Source organism: Phoxinus phoxinus (genome assembly GCF_949152265.1).
Source record: "Phoxinus phoxinus genome assembly, chromosome: 15".
NCBI lineage: Eukaryota > Metazoa > Chordata > Actinopteri > Cypriniformes > Leuciscidae > Phoxinus > Phoxinus phoxinus.
Window position 1 is genome coordinate 1,492,370 of NC_136890.1, and position 24,774 is coordinate 1,517,143.

The 24,774-nt window shown below is 40.4% G+C and overlaps 2 protein-coding genes across 2 annotated transcripts in view; both read right to left on the reverse strand.

Moving 5' to 3' along the window:
* LOC307011410 (solute carrier family 35 member E2A) overlaps positions 1-12,609 on the reverse strand; it is a 31,268-nt gene extending 18,659 nt beyond the window's left edge. The window contains exons 1-7 of the mRNA XM_079637037.1: positions 12,375-12,609; positions 9,485-9,828; positions 5,965-6,100; positions 4,476-4,603; positions 2,706-2,826; positions 1,750-1,803; positions 1,504-1,576 (exon numbers count right to left, since the gene is read on the reverse strand). Of these exons, the coding sequence (XP_079493163.1) occupies positions 1,504-1,576; positions 1,750-1,803; positions 2,706-2,826; positions 4,476-4,603; positions 5,965-6,100; positions 9,485-9,764 (792 nt within the window). The 5' untranslated portion in view covers positions 9,765-9,828; positions 12,375-12,609. The remainder of the gene's footprint in view (positions 1-1,503; positions 1,577-1,749; positions 1,804-2,705; positions 2,827-4,475; positions 4,604-5,964; positions 6,101-9,484; positions 9,829-12,374) is intronic.
* Positions 12,610-15,394: 2,785 nt separating this feature from the next.
* LOC307011411 (nuclear factor 7, ovary-like) lies at positions 15,395-22,863 on the reverse strand. Its single transcript, XM_079637038.1, has 6 exons — positions 22,210-22,863; positions 20,395-20,490; positions 19,950-20,180; positions 19,851-19,873; positions 19,651-19,769; positions 15,395-18,119 (listed from the first exon to the last, which is right to left on the reverse strand). The coding sequence occupies exons 1-6, from the start codon at positions 22,609-22,611 to the stop codon at positions 17,623-17,625; spliced, it is 1,368 nt and encodes a 455-aa protein (XP_079493164.1). The 5' UTR covers positions 22,612-22,863; the 3' UTR covers positions 15,395-17,622.
* Between the last annotated feature and the right edge of the window lie 1,911 nt (positions 22,864-24,774).

Below are 24,774 nucleotides of genomic sequence, written 5' to 3' on the forward strand. Positions count from 1 at the left end.
AGTGACGTACCAGCGTTTGCATATGACCGCCTCCAGCGCAAGACAACTACGCTCATTTCGTATCGTTGCCTCACAAGTGTTCAGTCGACGGACAGCGAGTGGGTCTGTGTGTACAGGGAAATGACGATACCGCAGATGTGCTGTTCCTGGCTGTGGACAAACAACATCTTTGAATACGCTGCAGAAAGATCCAGTCGTCAGGGAAAAATGGATGCACTTTATTTTTTGCGGACGTCCCAGTCACGGCAGTGTTAGTTTAAGCGTTTGTTCTATACATTTGAAGCATGACTGTTTTGAGAACAAATCCCAAAATGATGCTGGCTTTGCCAGAAAACTGTTGCTCAAAGATAAGTCCGTGCCGACTATTCTGGGCTCAACAACGACAACGCAAACTGTAAGTAATGTATTTAAAACTTTAAACTACTTTTTAAATACGCTGAATCTGCAAATGTTCTGGCTGGGGGCGTTAATAATTGATGCATAGGCACTGACGTTAGCCAATCATAACAGTGGGCGTTAACACTGAACTCTTAAAGGGGAAACACCCCCAAAACAGACTGTGTGAGTCAGAGGATGAGAAACAGGGTGGGAAAAGGTCATAAATCACTACATTTTAAAAGTTTTTTGTAAAAAAAACTATAGTAATACTATAATTGCACCTAAGGGAACATAATAATAAAATAAAAAAAACCACGTCATAGTAAATCGGCATGAAACAGCGCGGATGAACACAATGTATTGAGGAGAACCTGTCGCGTCGCTGTGGAAACTGTACTGTCATCAGCAATGTCAGAGTATACTTTTTGAAAGTGTCAACATTAGAATTTTCATCGGTAAATCTCATCTGAACAAGTAAGTAACATTCACTTTTGTTCTGACCAAATTCGGGGGGTGGGGGGAAGCATTGCAGTAGCTATAACGTTATCATGCTGATTAAATCTAATGATTGCTTATATCACGTCAAAACGTGAAAAATATATATTTTCTGTAGCCACTCTGAAGTCCGAAGTCTTTGGGTTTTACAACTGGTGAATCTCCAGTTGTCACTGGTGATTGTCGCTTTAAACTTTCGGGATCCGCCATACCAAGTGCTAAGCTAAATCTCCACCTCCATCATCCACACACGCTAGCCGGGGACTCCTTCTCTATGTGTACAGAAGTGACGTAATGACGCAAAGACATGCTCGAAATTCCAGCGGAAATCCACCAGTACCACTGGAATTAAAATCATTATTACAAGATTACCGTTTTGAATCGAGGTAAGGCAAGCAGATCGTTTTGAACACTGGCTGGTTATGTTTTTTTTCAAAAATGTTTTTTTTGATATTTTTAAACCCAAAAAAGTGCCGGACTGCAGCTTTAAATGTAGTTATTTTTTATTTGTATTTAAATCAAATATTATTTATACTAATAATTTGTATTTATTTATTTTAATTAAATGTTTTTATTATGCGTTTTTATTATTTTTTATTTAAAACTCGGTGCGTGTTTGCAGGGACTGACCATCAGGAAGATCCAGGCGGGAACGAGCATGATCATAGCAGCGGCACTGGTGTAAAACTGCAGCTCTGGAGGACTAGAAACACACACACACACACACACACACACACACACACACGTTTCTATTGCTCGGACCTTCATGTTTCTTCACCCGTGTTAGGATTTAAAAGTCTCTATTCTTCCAGAAGAGGCGTGATAGTGCCCCCTATCGTACCACACTGAACACACACACACACCAACAGCACTCACCTGAACTTGTACTTGTCCCCACTCAGCAGCTTCTTGGAAAACACATTCTGTAAGCTGAGAGAGGGAGAGTGTGCATTAGATGAGGTTTACTGTGGCGTGTGTGTGTGTGTGTGTGTGTGTGTGTGTGTGTGTGCGAGTGTGTATGAGCTGTGTGTGAGAGGGTGTGTATGAGCTGTGTGTGTGTGAAGGAAGACTGTGTGTGTGTGTGTGTGTGTGTGTGTGTGTGTGTGTGTAGGAAGAGTGTGTGTGTGTGTGTGTGCGAGTGTGTATAAGCTGTGTGTGAGAGTGTGTGTATGAGCTGTGTGTGTGAAGGAAGAGTGTGTGAGCGTATGTGCATGCGTGTATGTGAAGGAAGAGTGTGTGTGTGTGTGTGTCAGCTGTGTTTGTGAGCAGTGTGTGTTTGTGCGTGCGTGTGAGTGTGCGTGTGTGTAAGCTGTGTTTGTGAGCAGTGTGTGAGAGTGTGTGTGTGTGTGTGTGTGTGTGTGTAGGAAGAGTGTGTGTGTGTGTGTGTGTGCGAGTGTGTATAAGCTGTGTGTGAGAGTGTGTGTATGAGCTGTGTGTGTGAAGGAAGAGTGTGTGAGCGTATGTCCATGCGTGTATGTGAAGGAAGAGTGTGTGTGTGTGTGTGTCAGCTGTGTTTGTGAGCAGTGTGTGTTTGTGCGTGCGTGTGAGTGTGCGTGTGTGTAAGCTGTGTTTGTGAGCAGTGTGTGAGAGTGTGTGTGTGCGTGTGTGTGTGTCAGCTGTGTTTGTGAGCAGTGTGAGTGTGCGTGTGTGTAAGCTGTGTTTGTGAGCAGTGTGAGAGTGTGTGTGTGCGTGTGTGTGTGTGTGTCAGCTGTGTTTGTGAGCAGTGTGAGTGTGCGTGTGTGTGAGCTGTGTTTGTGAGCAGTGTGTGAGAGTGTGTGTGTGCGTGTGTGTGTGTGTGTGTGTGTGAGAGTGTGTGAGAGTGTGTGTAGTACCAGTCCATGATGTTGGTGGAGAGCGCGGCGGAGAATCCCAGCATGTTAAAGCTGATCTCAGTGGCAGTGCAGAGCGCCAGACCCAACATCACAGGAATCAGAGACATGTTCACCCAGAAACCTGACACACACACACACACACACACACACACGATCAGGCTTCTAGACGACTGATTACTGGCTCGAGTTATTCCGCTTTATATTAAAGGTGCTGTATGTAAGCTCCACTAAAGCATGAGCCGAGCATGTGTGCAGACACTGAGGAAACATGCGCAGTCGTGCTCGAGTCCCTGACACACACTCCACAGCAGTTATTCACTGTGAATGTGTGTTTCCAGGCCGGAATGTTTGTTTTTATGTTCATTGTTCATTGCGCTCGTTCCTGTTGCGTTTCCTCAAACTGGCCAGTGCCCCGTGTGAGTGTCGAGGCGGGGCGGGAGAAACCACGTTCGCTGATATTTTATTTAATATTAGTTTATGAAATAGTTTATGGTTTTATTTGTGATTATAACTCAGAGAAACATAACTTGTGCAGACATAATTTTTATCCAGACTGTCATACAAAGAAATTATGAGGACATGCAGAAACAAGAGAGAACCAACTAAATATTAATAACTGATTATGTTTGCTTTTTCCTGTCAGCTTTTAGTTTTCTATGCATTTAATATAATGATAAAGACCTTAAGCAAGTTTAGAATTTTGTTCTTTCATCATATTTAAAAAATATTAAATATTTTCCTCATATTTTGATGTTTAATCGAACTTGTCGAGTCACTTCTGGACGTCAGGGACAGTGTAAGCTTTTGTGTCTGACATAATTCTGTATTTTTTAGCTGAGCAGAATGATGAATATTCCTATTGCCCTGTGCATTATGGACCAGGAGCGAGTCCTCATGTTCGAGTGTATCGTTACATCCTTACTAGATTGAGCCGAGTGTGGACGCTTGTTTCTGCCACTGGATAAACATGAAAAAAGGTCATTTGAATTCCGAGAATCTATATACCGTATTTTCCAGACTATAAGTCACAGTTTTTCATAGTTTGGCTAGTCCTGCGACTTACAGTCAGGTGCGACTTATATATCAAAATGAACTCATACTGACTGAGATGAACCAAGAGAAAACATTACCGTCTACAGCCGCGAGAGGGCGCTCTAGTTAGCGGAGTCGTTCAGAAGCGACACCGAGGAAGAACTCAATGTATTCAGTGTTGAGGAGTGAGATCGGGAGCTTGGTGAACTTGCTGACCGGTAACTTGCTGGACTCGCTGGCTAATGTTAATCTATTCAGCCTCAGGTATATGTTCTTTATGCTGTTGTGTAGCTGAATAACTGTTAATGTGTTACGCTAACACACCGGACACTATTCAGCTGTTGTTCTGTGTGCTGTTGTGCAGCTGAATAACCTTTCCAGATTAAATGTCTGTTCTTGGTCTTGGATTTTGTGAAATACATTTCTAAATAAATGCGACTTATAGTCCAGTGCGACTTATATATGTTTTTTTCCTCTTCATGACGCATTTTATGACTGATGACCGACTACATACGGTACAAATTTTTTAATTAAAACAAGCTTCCATACTGTGGTCCCAAGTGCAAGTCTGTGGGAGTTTAGTCCCGTTTTATTTATCCGTCTGACTCTAAGTGCGATCTCACAGAAGCGTTACAGCAGTGTGTGTGTGTGTGTGTGTGTGTGTGTGTGTGTGTGTGTGTGTGTTTGCACGGTCAGTCGTGTGCAGGATCTCGTGGTTGCCGTCGTGTGTGTATTCACCTGTGTATTCTCCCAGTATGAGGCGGGACATGATGACGGTGAAGATGGGAGCCGAACTCTTCACGGTCTCCGCGAACGACACGGCCACGTTCTTCAGACTGACCAGCCCCAGCACTACAGTCGTGAACCTGACACACACACACACACACACACACACACACACACACACACACACACACACACACACACACACACACACACACAGAGGAGAATGAGCCGCCGGGCCCGTAAAACTAGTTCCACCGCTTGCTTTTCCTTCATCCTTCCAGCTCCTCAACCACTCAAACATTCTACACAACATCACATCACCTATACTTTGTGTAGAGAATCCTCACATCCCACACTAAACGGCACTAAAGCAGTAGTTCACTTCAGAAGTAAAATCTCCTGATAGTTTACTCTCCCGCACATCATCCGAGACCTTCATGTCTGTCTTTCTTCAGTGGAACAGAAATGCAGGTGTGTGAGGAACACACTCCAGATGTTCTCCATATAGTGACTTCAATGGAGTCCAGCGGGTCGAAGGTCCAGATGTGAGTTTCAGCTTCAAAGTCTCTCACGATCCAGCCGAGGAATAAGAGTCTCATCTAGACACACCAGCGGACATCTTATAACAAAATAAACATTTATATACTTTTTAACCACAAATGCTCGTCTCGCACTGGCTGTGATGCGACACACATTACGTCATCAGGTTGAAAGGTCAAGCGTGACATCGGTGGAAAGACCGACCTAGAGTTTACTAAGCAAACGTACAAAGACTAAGTCAAACGCCATTTACAAAAAAATAAAAGGTAAAACAACGATGACGGATGATTTTGAAGTCAGGTGAGAAATTGAGAGGGAGTTTTTCCCCCTATCCTACATTTCTGAACCGGAACACGGTTGACCTTTCAACCTGATGATGTAATGTGTGACGCATCACAGCCAGTGCAAGACATCTGGACCTTCGACCCGTTGGACCCAGTGTTTATAAAGCGAATGTACAAAGACTAAATCCAACCTCAATTACATTAAATTAATAAATAAAAGGTAAAACAACGATTTTGGGATGAGTTTTTCCCCCTACTCTACATGTCTGAACCGGAACACGCTTGACCTTTCAACCTGATGATGTAATGTGTGTCGCATCACAGCGAGTGCAACACCAGCATTTGTGGTTATAAAAGTATATAAATGTTTATTTTGTTATAAATGTGCGCTGGTGTGTCGAGATGAGACTCTTATTCCTCGGCTGGATCGTGAGAGACTTTGAAGCTGAAACTCACATCTGGACTTTCGACCCGCTGGACCATTGAAGACACTATATGGAGAACATCTGGAGTGTGTTCCTCACAAACCTGCATTTCTGTTCCACTGAAGAAAGAAACACATGAACATCTCGGATGACGTGCGGGAGAGTAAACTATCAGGAGATTTTACTTCTGAAGTGAGCTACTGCTTTATAGAGTTGTGTGTTGCACACACGTACACGTGAACACACACACACCTCATGAGTCCCACAAACAGCATGATCATGATGAAGTTGGAGGGGTATTCGGCGCGGGACTTGTGCTGGTAAAGCGGACACGGCACCAACATTTTACCACAGCCGATCACAGTCGTGGAGAGCATCTGGACGGCCCCTAACAAACACAAGAACACATTCAATGCACAAAGAACTTGAGGTACAGACTAATACATTATGTTTGAGTTAAATCTAGTTAATCTCATGAGAACATTTCAGGTCAGAATTCAGAGAAAATATTAAATATTAAACTGCCACTATATTCTCAGAAGGCGAAGCACTGCTATTTCTGCGGAGGGATTAGCGCAACACTGAGCGAACTCTCGTCTCCTCACCGCGGGGCGTCTCAGGCGCTGTGAGCAGATCCCTCCGCAGACGTAGCAGTGCTTCGGCTTCTGAGAATATAGTTCCAGTGTGTATACGGTTAGAAGATGGCTGTGTCTCATGTGACCTTGTTACTTGTACACGCTGTGACACATCACAACATGTAAACAGGAAAATGTTTGCGTTATTTTGTCACTTATTGGGAGCAGTATGCTAGCTGGAGCCATTTACCTTCAGTCTTTGTGCTAAGCTAGGCTAGCGGCGGGTGCGTCAGACAGAGTTACGGCACGCGCGGAGATGAGAAGTGTGTGGACTTATCTACAGTGTTTGGAATAACGGCGTTTAAAATAACGGCGTTAGGTAACGACGTTATTTTTTCAGTAACTGGGTAATCTAACTAATTACTTTTCCCGTCGTTACAACGCCGTTAACGTTACTGGATGTTAAATGCGGTGCGTTATATGCATTGATTGAATAAACTGTGTAATCCGATTCCGAACGCACCCCTGGCTCACAGCTAGTGAGGAGGTGGGTTAATAACGATGCAAGCGATTATGATTGGCTAAGGCAGAGTCATGTTTCATGGTAGCCAATCAGAGCCAATGTTTTTTTTTACACACATGCCAGCACACGCGCCAGGCGCCACACACACACACAACAGCTAAACAGATTTGACGGAGCAGCAGAGATGGCGAGTCAGGAGCAATCCGATGAAAAGTTGGTGGAGATATAAGCACTACTTCAAATTAATTGTGGTCAAAGGCAAGAACGTGCATGTAATGTGTACATTATGTCCAGGAGCGAAGACTTTGTCGACATCCGTTGTAAGCAACTCTAATTTAATGAAGCATCTCACATTGACACGCGCATCTACTAAGCTAGTGGCAAAAAACACAGATACCTCCAGCACAGATGCGAGTTCGCCAGTTGTCTCTGGTTGAGAGAGTTTGATTTAGTTTGCTAGAGTTATGCACTTTATATGGTGTAACTGTTTACTTTTCTTACAAAGATAAATTAATACTTGAAGTGCAGGATAAACCTCTTGCTGTCTGTCGACGTGCAATAAATATCGAAAGTTATGTACAAACACCGTCTGTTCTACTCATTTCAACTGACTTGTGAAAACTGCTCACAAAAATCCAAATTCTTTGGATTATAGCAACTTTTTTTTAAACAGTAACGCAGATAGTTACTTTCCAAGCGGGTAATCCATCCGCCGGAAACTGAAGCCTCCGCGGGAGCCGCCATTGTAGCAGAACTTCACCTGCTGTTAGCATTCCATCGACTCCCATTCATTTTGGCGTCACTTTGACAGCGAATAACTTTACATCTGAAGCGTCCAAAGACTCCATTTGTCCATTATTTATTTCTAAAGAAACTCGACAATGTATAAAAGGCTCCATTACTTTGTATCTTACGTTATGACTTCGTAGAAGCTGTTTTTGTAAAATATAGGCTAACGATTGCGTCATAACCACGTGACTCTCTGTCGCACAGTCGAGAAACTACCGTATAGACCGACGGAGAAGCTCGCAAGCAATCGGGGAGACGTTGAGCATAACATCTGATAAAGTGAAGCGAGAAGTGATAAAGTTGCTCCTGCTGCTAGCTCATTGACAACTAATAATCACGCTCTCCGTCTCTGCGAGATTCGGAAGGGAATGATTCAGATTTCTCTCCGCACAGCTACTAGAAGACTGACAGCTGTCAGACTCACGTCACATCTACGTCACCAAGCTCAGTTTGAGTCTGCGCAGTTCGCCTGGCGATCAGGAAGTGAGTGCTTCAAATGGGCTTCACTTTTCTCCGTTGAAATCTATGGGGTCGCTGTGTCCATCTTACATACTGTCTATGTTACTTTCCCTGGTAACGAGTTACTTTTATTATAGAGTAATTCAGTTACTAACTCAGTTACTTTTTGGAACAAGTAGTGAGTAACTATAACTAATTACTTTTTTAAAGTAACGTTCCCAACACTGCTTATCTAACTCTGGGGGATACGGGGAATAAGATCAAGTCACAAAAAGTCGGCGTGTTCCTTTAAGAGCTGCACCGATCCAATATACTGATACACACACGTTTTATTTCTCAACAAAAAAACAGAAAACAGCGTGCGAGTCTACTTGTGCTTGAAAGGTTTAAACTTAAGTCATTTCATTTTTTTATTTGGAATATATTTATATAATAAATTAGATTTTTTGGACATTAAATATGCCATATGCCAAATATATGTTGTTACAATATTAGAATGTAATGCTATTGTAACGTTTTTTGCCCATAATATGCGCATGGTCACATTCACTTCATTTGTTTTCATAGCCTTCATAGTTTGTATGAACACATTGGGCAAGATGTTTTATTATCCAAATAGAAAAAAGTAGAAAATACTGAGATATCACCATTCAGCCAAAATACAGAGATATGATTTTTTCCTGTCCTGAGAGTATGGAGATAAAATGTGCTCGAATAATGTCTCAGTGCAAACCGTTTTTTACTATGAACTCAAACCTCTTCATCGATAAACTTTTCCAGGCCTTGAAATTTAAAGTCCCCCCCAGCTTTTAAATGTAGTTTATGTGTGTATGTGGTGTTATTAATCTGCTTTAACACACACACATGTGTAAGTTCATAAGTGGACAGCATTGCTGAGTATTTTCTGCTTAAAACTGCAGTGAACCAAAGACAGTCTCAAACACACGGTTTGAAATCGCTGGTGTTTCTGACGTCACACACTACCTTGTAACCAATCAGATCAACGTGTGATCGCCCACCAGTGGATCTCTGAGTGAGTGAGTGAGTGGAGGCGGGGCTCATTTGCATATTCATAGAACCGCGCATACTAAATGAGGCAAGGGTGTCAGGTTACATTCCATTTTTTTCAAGATAAAAATGTTTAAATATGTACTTTTGAAGATCAAAGGTGAGTTTTAAGGGATGAAATGATTGACTGCAGGGGGACTGTAATCCTATCTCACGTGGGAACCTGGAAATATCATTATTTTTATTTTGTGGTGAAGTTCGATCAGATCGTGTTCTTCCCCCATCGCCTGAATAGAGGCCAAGTTCACTTACATGCTTTGTTTGCCAAGACAGAGGTTTACTGCACTTATCTTTGTTTGAGAATCAGCGTTTACAAGCGGCTAAATCAGAGCGGGAAAGACGCATCTGGGAAACCTACCCAGCATGCTCGGCTCTCCCTCCAGCAGAGAGAGTATGTACTTGTTGAGGAAGAGCGTGCAGAAGCTGAAGAAGTACCAGAGCGCCAGGTACGTCAGAGCCCTGGAGTTCCACACGCCGGCGTCGGCCTCGATCACCGTGGTCTCGGTGATGGTGATCTTCAGGACCGGCTCTCCCGGCATGCTCTCGCTGCGGGACAGCATCACCCGCTCCTGGCGCGGCCGGAAGCTGCCGAACGCGGGCCAGAACGAGGACTTCCCTGAGCGCTCGCTGCCGGCCATGGTGCGGGACGACGGTGGCAAACTCCAGGAGTAATGGAGCAGTGACAACACATGAGAAGGACATCTGCAAACACAGGAAGAGAAGCTCACTCACCATTCGACTCCGAAACTCCAGAATTTTATTCATGGAATATCACAGTGTTTATTATAAATGATTTATTGGTGCACATCATTAAATCAGAATAAGTTCTTCTTGCAGCATCTCAGGCAGAGAAACCTGTCAATCACATGAGATCAGCCAATAGCAAACCACAACCATCCAATCAATAGAGAGCCTAAGTCCCGCCCCTTCCGGTGGACCATGGGACCTTATTTCGGAAAAATATCGTATGGTAGTCAATGGCGAGAAACAACAAATATTTTGATCTCGTTTGAATTGTGCCCTGAATTACACACATGATGTTTGTCAATTTAAAAGATACATTTTAAAGTCAAGAAAGTCGCAGTTTGATGTAAAACTGTTGAGGTATAAGACTGTGAACATACGTCATTACAAAGACTACAAACCCAAAAGGCGCACATGTGACGTCATACCTTTTCTCTCAATGAATGAAGCTAACTCTACTGAAGCTAACTTTACTGAAGCTAACTCTACTGAAGCTAACTCTACTGAAGCTAACTTTACTGAAGCTAACTCTACTGAAGCTAACTTTACTGAAGCTAACTTTACTGAGGCTTAACTTTACTGAAGCTTAACTTTACTGAAGCTAACTTTACTGAAGCTAACTTTACTGAGGCTAACTTTACTGAAGCTAACTTTACTGAAGCTAACTTTACTGAAGCTAACTTTACTGAAGCTAACTTTACTGAAGCTAACTCTACTGAAGCTAACTCTACTGAAGCTAACTCTACTGAAGCTAACTCTACTGAAGCTAACTCTACTGAAGCTAACTCTACTGAAGCTAACTTTACTGAAGCTAACTTTACTGAAGCTAACTAACTTTACTGAAGCTAACTTTACTGAAGCTAACTTTACTGAAGCTAACTTTACTGAAGCTAACTTATTGAGGCTAACTTTACTGAAGCTAACTCTACTGAAGCTAACTTTACTGAAGCTAACTTATTGAAGCTAACTTTACTGAAGCTAACTCTACTGAAGCTAACTCTACTGAAGCTAACTCTACTGAAGCTAACTCTACTGAAGATAACTCTACTGAAGATAACTCTACTGAAGATAACTCTACTGAAGATAACTCTACTGAAGATAACTTTACTAAAGCTAACTCTACTGAAGATAACTTTACTGAAGCTAACTTTACTGAAGCTAACTCTACTGAGGCTAACTTTACTGAAGCTAACTCTACTGAGGCTAACTTTACTGAAGCTAACTTATTGAAGCTAACTTTACTGAAGCTAACTCTACTGAAGCTAACTCTACTGAAGCTAACTTTACTGAAGCTAACTTTACTGAGGCTAACTTTACTGAGGCTAACTTTACTGAAGCTAACTTTACTGAGGCTAACTTTACTGAAGCTAACTTTACTGAGGCTAACTTTACTGAGGCTAACTTTACTGAAGCAAACTTTACTGAGGCTAACTTTACTGAAGCTAACTTTACTGAGGCTAACTTTACTGAGGCTAACTTTACTGAAGCTAACTTTACTGTCTGTCCTCTATAGTCTTATAGTTATAATCGTAACGTTACGCAGTGATGCCGGAGTGTGTTGTACCAGACCGCACACACACGAGCAACGGTGACGTATCGTACGAGACGAGAGATGTAGTTCATTGAGCGATTTTCACATAAAACTAAATGTTACTCTTCTGTTTTATGACAAACTGCGAGTTTCTTGACTTTCATAATTATCTTTTAAATTGACAAACATCGTGTAATTCAGGGCACAGTTCGGACGGAATAAAAAGATAAGTTGTCTCTCGCCATTGACTACCATACAGATTTATTCCGAATTCAGGTCCCATGAGCCGGAAGCGGAGGGGCGGGGCTTAGGATCTCAATCAAGCCCCGCCCACATTTGTTCTTGTTCGGTAAGCGTTTCACTGGATATACGACACAATAGAGGAGAAAAGACGATCGTAAACTGCCCTTTCAAGCCACACCTTAATTAAACGGATCTAGTCCAAATATTAGGTCAAGCAGATGAGTGTATGAACACAAAAGCATATAATGTAGGCACATAAATTAATAAGTGACAAATAGCATGAATTAGCCTGTGTGTTCTCAGAGACCGGTTTGTACCTGAAATGTAATCATGTCAGCTAACAAGTAAAAACATGTAGGCTACGGGTAACCGCATTGTAGACTATGATATGACTCATTTAAATCGTAGCACATAAAAGTTAAAGACAATAAGTAGGACCTTGCGGAGTTACTTTTTTACGAGTGTCTTTAAGTCAGTGTTCAAATACTTTTTGAGTATTTATGAATGTTGTGTGCTGGTTTATTTACTTATGTATTGTATGCTTGCTCGTCTAATCGATTTGTTTCATTTGGGTTATGATTATTTAAAGGACATAAAAGCCTATATGTTTATGCTATTATTTCTCCAAAGCAATACATTACAAATAAAGAACAAAGATCAGTCAAGGCATATCTGCACGAACAAACAACAGGATGAAGTGAGACTGTTAAATAGAAACATGATACTCTACCCAATGTGTTCATCCGAGACATTTAATCCGCATCGAAACGCTTCATGTTCGGAGCTCTTTCACATTCCCTCATGGAAGCAGTGGCTGAAGTTCAGGTGAGATCATGAGGATCGGGATCTATCGACACGTCTTCACTGCACTGATCCTCTTTTCCTGATGTGTGTGCTTTAGCTGCGTGACTCTGCGCAGTGTAACAAAGAGGAAATGCTTTTGTTTTCAATCGCTCTGCGCACTTGGAGCGCAGCTTTGACTGGAAAAACTACATGAACGTCAAAATGCGGAAGTTGGATTTTTTATTATTATTATTGCAAGTTAAAGGTTATTAACAGTGAGAAGAAAAACAAATTATGTGACATCATAAGAGAATAAATTAGGCTACACGAATCAATACAATATTACATTTTGTCATTTGAAAAATTAAAGGTTCCTTAAAACAGACTCATGTTTTAAACACCGTTGAGTTTTGATATTTTCTTAAGGGAAGTAAAAAGGGACTTTATATCAGAGGAGAATATTCTAAAATCAGGATTACTTTGATTCTGGCTTTGTGAAGATCAAACTTACCCAGAAGACAAAGTAATAATACAGTATATTCAAAATTAACACCCTTGCAATGAAAACCTGACAAAAAAAATTATCAATTTGTAACAAGAAAACTAACAACTTCTGACCAGAAAGATTTAGAGAATGGACACTGATCATACACATGTAGAATTGATTCTTCTTCAATATTGCAAAAGGAACATAAGACACATTCTCAGAAAACCTGCTCAAAAATAAATTACAAGTGTAATATATGAACGAGTGTGAAATGGAGTTCTGTAATTTTATTAGGGTTAAAATGTTTGTGAGGGTAAAGTCCATAAGTTATTAAAACCAGAGTTCGGATCACAGATACTGCATTTAGATCGTGCTTTAGGGAGTTCCTGGGTTGAAGAAAGAGCATTTCTAATAAAGAAGTTGTTGCAGTTTTTATTGTTTAAACAGTCGTATCTTAAATGCGCTTTAATCAAGGCTAAACTGACAGGAATACTTTTAGTCACCTTATTAATATCTCTTACTGAATTTGCAGCACCTTCAGAGACATAAAATCAGAAAAAGAAAGAATTAAGGTCTCAGAGCACTGAATAAAGAAACAAAAATTATATTTTGATCCACCCATTCCTTGAAAAAGGTGATTTGTTACCATACATTTTCATTATTCCAAATAAGACACGTGTGTGGGGAGAAGAGCTTGTTTATCAAAATCTGAGAGTATAATAGGTAATTTGCTGCATTTAAGGATCCAAAAACCAGGGTAATCCATCATTAGAAATACAATACTTAATCCAGTTAACTTTGATAATACATTTCTTTTGGATAATATCAGCCACAGGTCTATAGCCTTCGTGATTTTTGAGAAAAATCTGATTTAAACCAAGTGCACAAGTGTATATATCGGGGTTTAGATATCTATGTGCATCGACCAGGTTCAGACATTGACAGAGATTTGCTATTTGGAGGTTGACGCTATTAGACACATTTCTAGAAGGAAATCTATCAGCAACTAAATCTGGCGCCTCGTTGAAATCGCCACCAAATAATAAAGGCAGAGGGATATTTAGGTTTTAAATGACTTATATAAATGACTATACTATCTGGTAGAATTGTGTAGTTTGAAGAACTGTTGAAAATGTTAATCATCATTTAAAAAATTGCTATCCAAGTGAACAACTGAGATAATCCACCGTCCAATCCCTGAAGAAAGCGTTTCTATAATCTTTTATAGAAGATTTATGACAGAAAGAAATAGTCCCCAACTGATTACACCAGAAGTTTTCAGCGTTTATAGAGTGTCTCTTGAAAAAATAGATGTCCCTTTTCATGGATTTACAAAACAAAACTTTTTTTTTTTTTTTTACAAATTTACAAAACTTTTCACTTGTTTAAGTCACATAGCCCCCGAACATTCAAAGAGAACATGAGAATGTTGATATATATAATATAATATATACATATAGTATATACATAAACATGTTGTTTCAAAATGGATGAGGAAAATAGCGCCTTGAAAATCTTGTCAAATCTACAAATATGGCGTCTGTCAAACGGGGGAAGACTGTTGGGGTTTCCAATACTGGCAAAAGAAAGTTAAAATGAACAACATGTTACGTGTGTAAAGTATTGTTTCCATGATTTAAACCCTAATTATCATCCCAAACATTTAATCTTTCACTCACATAATCACATATTATTTATTTATTTAAAACACAGTTCAAGAGATCATCAGCAATAACCTTTACATCCATTTATTCCAATGAACAAATGATCATTTCTCCTCTATAACTTATATATTATAATATATATATATATTAGGGCTGTCAAAAGATTAATCGCGATTAATCGCATCCAAAATAAAAGTTTGTGTTTACTGTGTATAATTATTTAGATATATAAAAAAACACACAATCATGTATATATTTAAGAAATATTGGTAATATTTATATATAAAATATTTATATATAATATTTATTTATTTTTATTTCGAGCAATATATAATGACACATAACAGTAATAATGAAGCATTCTGACTATTCTGTACAACGAGTTAAATTCATCATACTTTAACAACACAATTCCAACTGTTGCTCGAAAGGGAGCGGGTAGAAGTCAAACTTATACATTAAACGAACGCGAAATTTTATGTCATGATAATGAATTAACTACAAGGAACGAGTTCGTGTCCCAGCTAGAGCAACTTTTCTGATTTTGTCCCCCTTCTCTCTCGCGAAGCTCTCTCCATCTCGAAAACGCCACACCGATATTTATCCTTGTTTTATTCCTCCGTTTGTCACAAATTCTGTGTGTATCCCCATATGGACGCTTACGTTTTGTTGGCACTTCAATACTCACCAAAGAGTAACCGTGATCCATGATGTACACAACAGTATAACCACCACTTCCGCATTTGTCCACGTGATATTGCGGTGACCAAGGATAGAGCGGGTATTGCGTCACTGACAGGCCACATTTTTTTCCGGGACGGACAATTATTTAAAATTGGAATTTCTCTGAAATAAAAAATCTTTGGAGACTTTTGGGATATTGTAAGTACATAACTGCAGGAAATATATCACACTGTCCAAGTGATTTTTGGATCTTTTATTACAAAATTGTTACATATTGTATCTTTAACTCCGCATACACAGGGCTCTACGCTAACTTTTTTCCCAAGGAGTACATGTGCTCCTAAATGAAAAAATTTAGGAGCACACAAAGAAATTTAGGAGCACAGTACAAAAAAGTAGCCACACTCCTTTTAGCCACACTCCTAAAAATATCTTCTTTTGTGTTCAGCACAAGAAATACATGAATACAGGTATTTAACAACATTAGAGTGAGAGTAAATAATGACAGAATTTTTATTTTTGGGTAACTGTCCCTTTAAGGACAAGCGGCAGCATGTTTACTATTAGGGCTACTGTCACTTTAAGATCTGCGTGCAACGAGTCTACAGGCATTTTACAACCAGATTTTTTTCTTAATTTTTTTCTACTGTTCTTTCACTTTAGACATAACCAACTTTGTTTATCTAAACCTTGTGTGTATTTGACAGTATTAGCGCAATACGACTCGAAAGATAACTTAGTCCAGTATCTCTGTTAACAGGCTTTAGTGCATGTGCGCGTCGGATGTTATTGCGCTCAGAAAAGCGCTCGTTAGAACAGCGCATCAGCAGCGAATGACATGTTTAACCGGCAAGGCTTTAAAGCACATGCAAATAATTATTTTTTATGAACTACAGTGTCCCGTTCCTCTGCATTTCATGTGGATATACGTCGCGCTGTACAGTATGTTGAGACGGAGGCGCCAGAAATGCAAACTGATAGAATGCACGATCCTACGATATTTCTTCAAAAGCAGATCGTGGACACATTTATCATCCACGATCAAGAGATATCGCACAGCCCTACTTCAAGTTCTAATCAGCAACAAACCTTTAACTTAATAAACAGTTGTTTGTGCCATGTAGAGGATGACACATCACCTAATAGTTTTAGTTTTTTTATTTAACATCACCTAACCGCGCGTTTCGCAAAATATGTGACATCACCTCACCTGTATGCGGCGATCTGATCACTGACCGACAGCCGTTGTTTTTTATTAGTAGGCTAATGGGGAGGAAAATAAATATATTCATGCATACTTTTTGGAGTCAAAATTCTTTGGACAAAGCTTGAACAAAATTTAATACCTCATAAAATCGGGATTAAGACTTTTTAATACCTTTTAAGGGCCTTAATTTTCCTAAAATGGATTTATCAACTTTTAATACTTTTTAAGACCCCGCGGACACCCTGTTCCATATAGTCTCACCTGATTCCTCTTTCTCCTCATCTCTTTTTCGCTTAAAATAAAAACTTATGTTCTTCATTTTTAACTATTGTACCAATATTTTCTTTCCAGTTTTTACCTCACTTGACTCTCTCACTTAAAATCCAGCAGTTCCCGCACTTTCCCACACTATTTCAGTGATCGGCTTGGTTGCGAATCGTCGCTCTCATTTGCATAAAGTTAAGCGCCTCATCATGCTATTTTCACACATAGCCTACTGTCTATGTGTTCACATCGCGCAGTCGCGACGCTGTCACGTCCTCTTGCTCTTTTATATACTGTCTATGTTGCTCAGTTCCATGTGAAATCAATGGGATGCTTTGCTTCATCACGCTGTTGTTCAGTGTATTGAGAACAGCCCGTCACTCGCACACTGTGCTCGTAAATTATTTTTCAAGTTCGCACATAACTATTTTTAGGCGCAAATGCGAGTGAAACACTCGCACTGTAGAGCCCTGATACAGACACACAGAAACTTCTCCTGGTAGTTCTGATCGTTGGTATTAGAATTTACCGCTTCAGTGATTTGATGTAATACAAAAAAAAAATATGATACATAATCACATAATTATGATGCAAAACGTCTAGAAATTAATAAACACACATTGACAGAAATAATCTGGTAAATGTCAGTTATCCTGAAAACATGAATGCTAAAACTCTCTAATGGTCTAATTGTGTGAAGTGGAATATAAATGAAAACTTGAAAGTTTATTGATCTGAGCGTTGCTGTAGTGCTGGATATCAGTCATGTGATCATCACGGCCCAATCACAGCCACTGATACTCAGATCAACAGCACTCTTACTCGTGTGATATGGAGTAAATATTGGAAACATGATGAAAGCAGAAGATCCAGATCTACAGGAGTGACGTTACTGACTATTGACCAGTAAGATCTTCAGAGAGTCAGAACACCAGAAGAATGGAAAGAGTGTGTGAGTGAAGGTGTCTGTGAATGTGTGTAGATGTGTGTGAGTTACAGGATCAGAGAACGACACCGTTCCTCCGTCATAGTCCAGATTCACTCTCACACGATCAAGCTTCTGATTAACAGGAAAACCAGAACCTAAATACACTCCGTCCTGATCATACTCCACACTCCAGTTATCAGTGCTGAAGAAAGAGAGTCCCTTCCTCTGGTTTGATGCTGTAGCGACTCCAAGAGTCCACCATTTACTTTCTTTAACCTCCACATCCCAGCAGTGTGTTCCTGAGTCAAAACCCTCTGAACCCAGAACACAGAGATAACAGTCAAATCTCTCTGGATTATCAGGAAGAGTTTGATTGTTCCCGCTGATTCTCACACCGGTCAGATCATCAGACAGGACGAGACCTGGATTCGCAGTGTTTGGATCCAGAATCACAGGAGCTGATGAGACACAATCAACAGAGGCTTTTATTCTGATCTTCATATGATGATCAAGAGTGAACCCAACACAGATTATTATGAGTTATGACACTCGTCTGTCGATCACACACACTTTCCTCTGATCACTGTCAGCGCTGTTATTATCCACACTCGTCTTCATCATCAGTGTTTAACGGCATCAACTACACACATTACATATGGCATTCAGACGTGTGTGTACATCAAGAGTGTGTGTGTGTGTGTGTGTGTGTGTGTGTGTGTGTGTGTGTGTGTGTGTGTGTGTGTGTGTGTGTGTGTGTGATCATATGGCATTCAGACGTGTGTGTCCATCAAGAGAAACTGATACTCTGGGAAAGTTAAAAACCAATAAATCAATGAGATCTGTTGAGATTTATGCTGTAGATGAAAAACTGTAAGTGTGTGTCTGATCTCCAGCATCTGATCATCTTCAGTTTATTGGCTCTTATAGTCTGTGTTTGGCTTTACATTAGTTTATTATGAGTCTGTTGTGTTTGACTTATTATGTTGACTTGAGAAAGTATTATTATTATTAATGAAGGTAAAGCGTCAAAACTTACAAACACGAATCACCTTTAACACTTCCTAGCCACACCCTAGCAACCATTGTCGAGCACCCTAGCAACCCAAATCCAAAGAGGGATATCTTCTAATCTGAATGTCATAGAGGAGTTGCGGTTGGTTTATATCATTCATACTGGCAAGCAGCCTTTGAAGTAACATCATTGGCAGCTGCCTAGCAACTAAACAGAGTACCCTAGCAACTGTTCAGCAAGACATATATCTCTGCACCAGAACATCGAAGAGACATGTTTGATGGCTTCTTTGACTAATGCTAGCAAACAGGTCTTCCATCATGCTATGCATGCTAGCAGAATAGCTTCATGCTAATATCGGTTAGCTAAGTGTTGAAACATGTCAAAAATGCTTACTGAAACCCAGTAGCAGCATGGGTGCTAACGCTCATGTTAACACCATGCTAAAAACATGTTAATCATATTAAGCTAAAACATGCAATAAACATGGTGATTGTGTTAGCATCATGCTAGCAACATGCTAATCTTGTTAGCATTTCGTTAACATTTTTTTAGCAAAATACTGATCATGTTAGCATCATGCTAAGAACATGCTAATAGTGTTAACAACATGATAAATGTGTTAGGATCATGTTAGCAAAATGCTAATTGTGTCAGAATCTGCCTAGTTCCGAGTTTTGCCACTGCAAACACCACTCATATTTTATGTACATTCTACTTATTATTGTTATTATTCTGAGACTAATTTTTTTTATTGTAACCTCCTAACAAACACCAAACTCGGATCTATCTATCTATCTATCTATCTATCTATCTATCTATCTATCTATCTATCTATCTATCTATCTATCTATCTATCTATCTATCTATCTATCTATCTATCTATCTATCTATCTATCTATCTATCTATCAGTGTGTGTCATGAAGAGCCTGTAACTCCATCATGTCCAGCTCAGATCTCCTGCAGTCAGACTCACTGTTCTGGACGATGTCCTGCATCTTCTTCCAGACTCTGAACGGCAGGTTGCCCAAGTATCGTGGCACATGAATCAAAGCTCCAGAAGCCATCTGTGGATCCGGCTGTGAGCTCTGGACTCTGGAAGAACATTCAGGAGTCAGAACTGCAGTGGCTTTGGGTCAGAACCAGAGAGACCAGAGACAGGAGCAGATCACTCACCTTTCCATTGAGACTGGAAACTCCTGCAGAACAAACACACCATTATCATCAAGAACTCAATCAATCATCAACCAATCAACCAATGATGTGAGATCAGACCTTCAGAAAGCAGACGTCATTGGCTTCCATCATCTCCTCCATGTGTTTGATTGTGTGTGAAAGAGCTGAGATGTGTGTGTTCATCTCCTCCAGCTTCTCCTTCATCATCTGCTTCTTCTGCTCCTCTTCCTCCCTCAGTGCAGTGACTGCAGCTTCTTCTTCATCTCTGAGAAACTGATGAAGCTTCTCAAACTGCTGTTTAATCTGACGCTCTGTGTGCTCAGCTTGAGTCTGAAATCACATCACATTCACTTCAATCATCTCAATCGACACACATCATTAATATCCAAGATAAACTCAGATACCCGACATAAAACGGATCGAGAAGCAGATTGCTGCTAGTCATTCACAGAAATAATAAACTGGAATCCATTATATCAAATCATAACTGTATATAGTGATCCAACAGCTGTCATGAAAATTACTCTCATTCCTGTTTCCTCACCTTGATGTGTTGAACTGTTTTCTCAAACTCTCCTTTCATTTCTTCATTGCGTTTAAGTTTCTCCTGTAAGGACTCCAGTGCTGTATTGAGCTCCTCCTAGAGTTGAACAAAAATACATAAAAAACCCAATTAAAGTGAAGAGAAGACAATACAGTGATATGATCATATAATGCTGTGAAAAAGTATTTGCCCCCCATCCTGATTTCTTCTGTTTTTGTGTACATCTCATACTAAATTGAAAAAAAAGTTATCCAATACCAACTGGGCCGGTGTGAAAGTGTATTTGCCCCCGTAGTTACTAATTCCTCAAATCTATGAAACTGCATGTATAATGTAGTTCAGCTGGACTAAACACAACCAGTCCTGATCACTGCAGCCCTAATCAATCAATCAACACTGAATACTGAAGCCTGATTGGTTCACATGTGTGCTCCTGTACAGACAAATGGCGATTCTGCACTCCAAACCGGCGGGCCGACTGCATATGAAGGAGAAAGGAGAGACCATCTCTGCCCGCGTACGGCCCTAAGCCATGAACTAGATCTGCCCTCGCGGAAAGATATTTCAGAGAGACTATGCAGCGAGTGGTCAAGCTGGATCTGCCCCTCATACAATGGCGGTTCTTCAAGTCTAGCAGGTCAAGCTTCTCTGCACTTTGGATGAAACTGGTCTTGACCCGGCGGACTTCAAAGAGCTGTGCACCGCGACCGACCTCGCCCTGCGAGCCACTAAGTCTACGGCCCAAGCGATTGGTCGTGCCATGGCCAGTTTGGTGGTTCTCGAGCGCCACCTTTGGCCGATCCGGACGGAGATCAAGACGAGACCGCCTCCTTGACTCCCCGTCTCTCCCTCGGGTCTGCAGTGGACGGCTTCACTGAGCGTTTTACAGCGGCCCAGAAGTCGTCCTAGATGATGCACCACTTCATATAAAAAACAAACACCTTCACAAAAAGAGCATTCCTCCTCATCCAATTGCAAGCATCAGCCCCCCACCACAGTTTCGACTCTTGAACTGCAGGCTTGGGAAGCTTTTACTGGCGTGTAATATTGTGTTTTAGAAATGATTAAACGGTTGCTCGCTCCAGTTCTCTCGCAGGCCTCCCTGCTTCAGGGGTGTGACCAACACTTCAGTCTCGCACATCGACGCTCACGTCCTCCGAGCTGAAGAACAAGCTCTGCTAGCGAAGGGCGAGTCAGGCTTTTACAGCCGCTTCTTCCTCGTTCCAAAGAAGCCTCAGGCTCATCCTCGATTTGAGATGTCTGAACCACGCTCTGGTAAGACGGCCGTTCAGACTGCTAACTTTGAAACAAATCCTCTCACAGATCTGATTGGTTTATATCAGTGGATCTGAAGAACATATAGTTTAATAGCCAGATAGCCCCTCCGGCATGTAGTCGTGGGCCCAATGCGACGGCAGACCAGCCCACCTTGAGCCTGGAGTGAGGGGCGTCTCATTCCACGACTGTATCAAAGCCCTAGTCCCTGTGCTGAACCCGCCTCGCCCCAACACGGATCCATCCTGGGACCTGTCCACAGTCCTGAGGCACTTCGAAGCCCTCCGTTTGAGCCGCTCACAACAGCCGACCTTCGGCCTCTCTCGCTAAAGACGCCGTTCTGCCGGCTCCGGCATCGGCCGAGCGAGTTGGTGATCTGCAGGCTCTTTCAGTGTTCAGGGAAAAACTGAGTTTTCCTCATAAGAGTCATTTACTGATGCAATGCTCATTATCTCAGGGACCCGAGGCTACGTTAGTACCCAGAACGATCTTTGTTTATGACTCATTATTGTTATATGTGAATCAAGAAACATGTCTTACCTTATATGATGAGACCACTTCACTGATGGGTCTGAATTTATGATCATCATGTTGTTTTGAATCTCTGCACACGATACACACAGGCTGTTTGTCCTCCAGACAGAAGAGCTTGAGTTTCTCACTGTGTAAACTGCAGATCTCCTCAGACCCTGATGAACGCCTCTCATTTCTCTCCTTCAGGAACGACTCACACAAGTTTTTTAACGCAAGATTAACTGGAGGAGGATCTCTTGAGGATCTTCTCCTGCAGACAGGACACTCCTGAGATTCCTTGGTTCTCCAGAACTGTTGAAGACACTCTTTACAGAAACTGTGACTACAGGATAAAAGAACAGGAGCCTTGAAGATGTCACAGCACACGGGACAAGAAAGTTCTTCTGCAGAAACATTTAGTGAATCCATTTTCACTGTTTGAGCTCCAGCAATCTGAACTTTCACTTTCTGAACGACGGTCTTGAAAATGAATCACCATGAGAATCACAAAGATCAGAAACAAACTTGTTCAGAAAGAAACTTCTCAAATTCTTCTGTAAAGTTTTCCTCTTCGTACTCCACTGATCGCTGATTCTTTATTGCTGATGTCGAGTCAAAGTCAGTACGGCAGAAAAGAGAAATAACAAGTCAGTCTCTTCCTGGTTAGTGTTGTAAGAGGGCGGAGCTTCTGATCAAGTTGGTGTGTTGAAACAAGTCAAACAACAACATCAGGATTTCTTCATGTAAAATTAACTTGCATTGAAACTATAAAGAACAGAAGAACAATGAAAATACTCAAATATTAAAAATGTGTTTCATTTTTTGCTCTTCTTTATTTGTCACAGAGTTTCTCCAGGGTCTGTCATGATCAAATCTTTATCTAAATGATTTAAGTTTCAGTAATAAACACTCATCTGCTTATCATGCTTTCTCAGTGTTTGGAGAAACAAACAGATCAACAGATTAAAAGTCCTGAATAAACAGGAGAAACGTGACAAAAGTTTGTCTCTCAGGGATCACCCGTCAGCACATTTATTAATACTTATGTAGTATTTCTTGTAAATTATGAAAAATACTCACTTAGCACAGACATTTCTTAACAAATATAATTTCAATATGCATTCAGTCACATCACTGTTTCTCTGACAATATCACCAGAATTGTTTGTATTTATATATATGATCTTACAGCCACTGCCCTTATCGATTATTATTATTGTAAATTGTAAAGTAATTAAAGATCCAGCTTTAATTGTCGAAAAATTCTAAAGAACTACCTTTTTTTTGTAGGCGCATTTGACTGTGACCCGCTAAGATTTAAAGTCTGCATGTATGATTTGGCTGTAGATGATAAATGTGCACAATGTGTGATAGAGTTATATTGCAGTGCTAGGAGTCTTATAAAGTTTGTTTCTGATTTATCAGATAAACCTCATACAATATGTGTACAGGAGACATGGTTGAAATCACAGTTAGACTTTGTGATATCTGGATATACTGGAATTAGAAATGATAGGGAAACAGGAAAAGGTGGAGGGGTGGCAAGTTTTGCAAGAAATGGGATCAAATATAAAATGATCAATAAAGGAAAAGAACATCAATCTGTTGTAATCAAAGCATGGACAAGAAGAGACAGTATAATGATAATAAATTACTATAACCCCTGTAACAGACTGGGCACTGGTATACTGACTGCAGAATGTGGGATTATATGGTGTGGGGATTTTAATGCACACAGTTCATTATGGGGGAGTAGGAATACAGATGCAAATGGATCAATAATAGAAAAATTCTTAGATAATAAAAATGTGGTATGTATGAATAACGGGAAGGGTACAATGAATACAGAAAGTGTCATTGATCTGACAATAATGTCAACTGTAATTGCAGGAATCAGCACTCGGGAAGTTTTAAACCAGTCGACAGTAGGTAGTGATCATCATCCAATAATAACCAGGATTGGAGTGGAGACACATCAGGATAGTGAAGTGAGAACACCAAGATGGAAGTTTGATAAAGCTGATTGGCAGTCATTTCAAATGCTGAGTGAAGTTAAGTGTGTAGAATTATTGAATAAAAATATAACAGAAGTAGAAGAAATGAAAGAAAAAGTGGTTACAGCAATTATAGAAGCAGCTGTAGAAACAATTCCTAAAAATGCAGGAAGTAAACGTTAAAAGAGTGTGCCATGGTGAGACGAGAGCTGTAGTACAGCAATTAAGAAGAGGAATACAATGTTTAAGCAGATTAAAGCCCACCATACTCTGGAAACTATGATTAACTACAAAAGGGCGCATGCAGTAGTTAGGAAAACAATTAGGACAGCCAAACGTGAATATTGGAGACTATTCTGTAATAGAATTGGAAGAGAAACTCAGTTGTCAGACATATGGAGAACAATAAGGAAAATTAGTGGAATAAGAAACAATGTGGAAATACCAGTGTTATGTAGTAATGATACTAATGCAATTAGTAATGCAGAAAAAGCTGATGTTTTTGTTAAATCAAACACACGACAAACGACACCAGGGAAAGAACGTATATGTTATAGCATGCTAGGTCATTTGAAAGACGTTACACTTGAGGTCATATT